This window comes from Benincasa hispida, chromosome 5, assembly GCF_009727055.1.
Source record: "Benincasa hispida cultivar B227 chromosome 5, ASM972705v1, whole genome shotgun sequence".
Lineage (NCBI taxonomy): Eukaryota > Viridiplantae > Streptophyta > Magnoliopsida > Cucurbitales > Cucurbitaceae > Benincasa > Benincasa hispida.
Window position 1 is genome coordinate 35294940 of NC_052353.1, and position 5360 is coordinate 35300299.

At 30.8% G+C, this 5360-nt stretch overlaps 1 protein-coding gene across 1 annotated transcript; it reads left to right on the forward strand.

Moving 5' to 3' along the window:
* The first annotated feature begins 2812 nt into the window (after positions 1-2812).
* On the forward strand, positions 2813-3522 carry LOC120078399 (basic form of pathogenesis-related protein 1-like). Its single transcript, XM_039032672.1, has one exon. The coding sequence runs from the start codon at positions 2897-2899 to the stop codon at positions 3377-3379; it is 483 nt and encodes a 160-aa protein (XP_038888600.1). The 5' UTR covers positions 2813-2896; the 3' UTR covers positions 3380-3522.
* Positions 3523-5360: the final 1838 nt, after the last annotated feature.

Here is a 5360-nt window from a genome sequence, read left to right on the forward strand (position 1 = left end):
AAAATCCGACGATGAACAGGGCTGGGTGGCGACAGAGGCTAGTGACGTCTGGAAGAAGGACAGCGGAGACTGATGGTTGGACTGAAAAGGCGGCTGACTCGGATGCTTTAGATCTGGCGCGTGAGACTCTAGCGTGCAGCTAGAGATCTAGTGATTGCGACTTATAAATAAATCGATTTAATTTAATTATTATTATTATTTTTTTATTTTTTTATTTTTAATTTTCTCTTTCTCTTTCTTTTAAACACTTATAAATAAACCCTAACCCAACCACTTATTTATAACAACTCAAACCTCTTTCCTTTCCTCTCCAAAATTCAAAAATCCATCCTTTTTGGATTTTAAATCCTAAATCCTTTTTGAAAAAATAATTTCAAATCCATTATTCTCAATAAATCGATTTAATTAATTATCTTCTCCAAAATTCTAAAAAAAAAAAAAAAAAAATCCAAAACTCCCAATTTCAATTCAATTTTTCGAATTAAATTAAAATTGAAATGATTTGACATAAATCCCAAATTTTTCATTAATAAAATTGAAATTTCAAAATTCTTCTCTGAGAAAATATAAAATTGAATTATCCTTTCACAATAATCCAATTCAACCTTCAGCAATCCAAAAATAATTCTCAAATATTACAAAATAATTGAATTTAAATTACATAAAAATTTGAGATATTACACAACATATAAGAAAAAAGTTTCTAGACAAAATTTGCATGGTACGAAACATGTTGCTGACATAATACAAGTCATGTAACAAAATATGTTGCTCAAATTTTGCTTGTAATAAAATCAACAAATCATATTGCAGTAACAAAAATACCCTATATTCTTTAAAAAACATGAAATATTATTCTTTGACCTTCAATAGTATTTCAAAACCATCTTTAGAGTATAATTTTGTGAGAATTTTGAATGACAGTTGCCACCCGAAATGAATGTGGCAATGACTTAAAACGTTGTGGTCGTACTCTAGTCCCAATTTTCCATTCAAAGTCATCAAGTCATTCAACATTCTCATGGATTCCTACTCCAAGACTAGTTTTGAAGGATTTATGATAGAACCTCTACCTATCTCTACAATGATATGATGTAGATTGATAAGGATAACATAACCTTCACCTATGTCTACAATGGTATGATATTGTCCACGTTGGACATAAATTTTCATAACTTTACTTTTACTACCTAAAAGGTATTATACTAATGAAGATAGGACTTTATTTGCATCTCTAACATAGTTATATTCTTAACAAAGAAAAATTTTGGGCACCTTTGTAATTTAACCTATTTTAATTACCAAATATAAAAAAATGGAGATGTTGACAAAGCATGTTGTCAAGTTGGGAAGGTAATAAGAAAAGAAGAAGATAAGGAAAGAGACATACACTCACATGGGCAAAGACAAAAGCACTATTGAAAGAATGACTTTTGAGTTTTAATATTAAAAAAACAGCTGAAAATTCAACTGTCTAGAGATTGTTAGTTATTTATAGCCATGTGAGCCAATCAAGACAGCTTTTGCTCCATAATTTAAAGCTTTGTTTGCGCCACATTTTTTGGTGACACTTACTTTTCATACTTACCAATTACTACCTCTTAAATATGTTAATAAAAGTCACCCCACTTACATAGTTATTCAAAACAACAATCCTCTTTCTAGGAATAATTGTAAAAGAGATTATGCAATGCTTTCAAGGAAACTAAAGACTCGATGTGTTATGTTGGAGTTGTCTAATTCAAGCAAATTTTAGCTAATAAAACATTTATTTCTCAAAGTTCAATCCTTCTTATATCATCACGTATATCCCTAAAACTAAAGAATAAAGTTTAGGCCGCATTTGATAGACATTTGGTTTTTTTTTTTTTTTTTTTTTTTATTTAAATTATGCCTATAAATGTTGTTTCTATCTATTGAGTACTTTGATTTGCTTTGCTTTGTTATCTATCTTTTAGAACTATTTGAAGTAATTTTCTAAAATTACAAAAAAATAGCTTTTGTTTTATAGATCACTTTGACTAAGAATTCAATTGTTTAATTAGGAAAGATGAAAACCCATAGTAATGAAGTTGTAAGAAAAGAAACATAATTTTCAAAAATAAAAACCGACTAAAAACCAAATGATTATATATAGAACCTTAATTACCATAATTTCCTCAAATCATCTTATTGGTGTTAACTTTAAAGAATCATACTTTTGAAAGAATATATATATATATCTTTTGGTTCAAATTCAATGTGGGGGAAGATCGAAACTTCAACCTTATAAAAATATCCATCTCAACTACCACAATATATATACTCATGTTAACATAAGAAAAATCACTTTGGAATAAAAAGTCTATTTGAACCTAATTAAATATAGCTCAACTAGTTAAGACGCATTATATCTGTGACAAAAAAAGGTCACATAATCGAATCCCATCTTCACATGTGGAACCCAAAAGAAAAAAAGAAGATGAGAAGTGTAGAGTTCATAATTGAAACTACTTATAATGTATTTTATATAGACCTTTCATTTTTCGGTATAATAAATTGGGATGAGATTCCTACCTCTAACCTTTTAGTTATTCGAGATTATATGTATGCTTTAAAACCATCTGAACTATTACATGGATTGATTTGTATTTAAGAGATAATTGTTTATATAGTGTTTATCTCTCCCCAAATTAATGAAAAAATCAATTTGAACATTAAAAAATGATTAGAGTAAATTGTGGAATTTCTTTTTTGTTTGTCACCTTTTCTCATGCACTTGCATCTTTCCTTTAGTTCCAATATCAGAGAAAGAGAGAAATTACAAGACTCTCTCTCTTCTCCCTATAAATAGAAACCTCCACAAATTTCCATCAACAACACAAGAGTACCAAGAAAAGAAAGTGACATCAAAGATATGCCATTGCTCAAGCTTCTGTCCTTCATAACCCTGATGGGGATAATAACCCTAGCGCCCATCACCCTGGCTCAAAACTCCCACCAAGACTTCGTCAATGCCCACAACGCCGCCCGAGCTAAGGTCGGGGTTGGGCCAGTCTCTTGGAACTACACCTTGGCTGCCTATGCTCAAACTTATGCGAACAAGAAGATTGGCACTTGTGAGCTGCAGCATTCCTATGGTCCTTATGGCGAGAATTTAGCCGAAGGGTACGGTGAGATGACGGCGGTGGAGGCAGTGAACTTCTGGGTGAGCGAAAAGAAGTTCTACGACCATCGATCCAACCGGTGCATCGGGGATGAGTGTCGCCATTATACACAAGTGGTGTGGCGGGGTACCAAGCATGTGGGTTGTGCTAGAGTGAAATGTCACAATAATTGGATCTTTGTGATATGCAATTATGATCCTCCTGGTAATTATGTAGGTCAGCTTCCTTACTGAAATTATAAGAGATTGAAAATTTGATCTGTTACCCTTTGTAGTAGAAAGAAAGAAGGATAATGATATGTTGTGATCTTTAGGAAAATTATTATGGAAAATTATCTTTATGGGAATATGATGATCTATATGAATATATGCGTTATGCATACATATTATGTTGCTCATCGTTCGTCCTACAATTGTTTATTATTATTATTATTTGTTTGAAAACAACGCTCGTTGGTTGTGACTTTCGTCTGTTGGTCAATGGTTAAAAACATTAAATGGTTGACTTTAAGGGAAAGTGCATGTCAATTACCAATGAACTAATCATATTTTTTGTTGACAATATGTGGACAATGAGAATTATCGAACCTTTAACTTTAAAGTTGATAATACGTGCTTTATACTAGTCAAATCAAGCTCGATTTTGCAAAAATAGTCTATTTTAAAATTAAAAAAAAGGTGATACAATTTTTTATCTTTGTTAAAAAAAGTGAATGGTGTCGTGAATTTGAGGAGCATAACGGGAACACAGATACCAAGTAAAAATAATATTAAAATAAATATAATATAATATATAAAATAAATAAATAACAAAAAATAAAATATGAAATTTTCTCAAGATTCTCCACTTTCTCCAAAATTCATGGATTTTGCCCAATGTTTGTGTTTTAAAAAATCCATAAATGACCACTTATTTATAGGGATTTTAGGAAGTAGGATGTGGCACATTTGGACATCAAGCATATAGGTTGTTGTATGACATATGACCAACACATGTGGTAATGGAAGGAGGACACTTGGCTTTTGACACTAAGATTGGGCATCTATCTAACACATAATATAAATTTATAATACTCCCCCTTAGATGCCGATTATATATATGAAATATGTCTCATTAAAACCTTACTAAGAAAAACCCAATGGAAAAAAACCTAATAAAGGAAAAAGAGTACATATTTCATATAATATATACTCCTAAAAGAATATAATATATTTACCTCTCATGAAAACATCACTTAAGATCTCTGAGTTGCTGCATTCCAATGTTGTACACTAATTTTTCAAAGGCTGTGATTAGTAGTGATTTTGTAAATAAGTTTGCCAGGTTATCATTCGAACAAATTTGTTGTACAATGATGTCACCATTTTCTTTAAGATCATGAGTGTAGAAAAACTTTGATGAAATATGCTTTGTTTTATCTCATTTGATATATCCTCCTTTGATTTGGGATATTCATCCTGTGTTGTCTTCGTATAATATTATTGGAAGATTTTTATTAGAAGACAAGCCACATGTTTCACAAATATGCTGAATCATTGAACTTAGTCATACACATTCTCGATTAATCTCGTGAACTACAAGAATATCAACATGATTTGAGGAAGTGGTCATTATGGTCTATTCCACTGATCGCCATGATATAGTTCCTCCACATGTGAACAAATAACCTGTTTAAGATCTAGCTTTGTGTGGATCCAATAAATATCCAGAATCTGCATAACCAACTATATTAAAATAAGATTTATTTGAATTAAATAAACCCATATTGATCGTTCCTCGAATATAATGGAGTACATGCTTAATTCTCTTCCAACGTCTTTTTATTGGAGAAGAACTATGTCTAGTTAATAAATTTACTGAACATGCAATATCTGATATTGTATTTTAGAAAGATACATAACTGAACCAATTGCAATAAGATATGGTACTTGAGGATGAAGAAGTTCTTCATTATCGTCTCGAGGTCGAAATATATCATTCTTTATATCCAATGAATGGACTTCCATTGGAATGTTTAATGGATGTGCTTTGTCCAAATAGAATCTTTCCAAATTTTTTCCTATATAGGTTGACTGATGAACAAATATCTCATCGATTAAATGTTCAATTTGCAAACTAAGGAATTTTTTTTTTTCTGAGATCTTTCATCTCAAATTCTTTTTTAAGATATTCTATTACCTTTGAAAGCTGCTCAGGAGTTCCAATTATATTTAA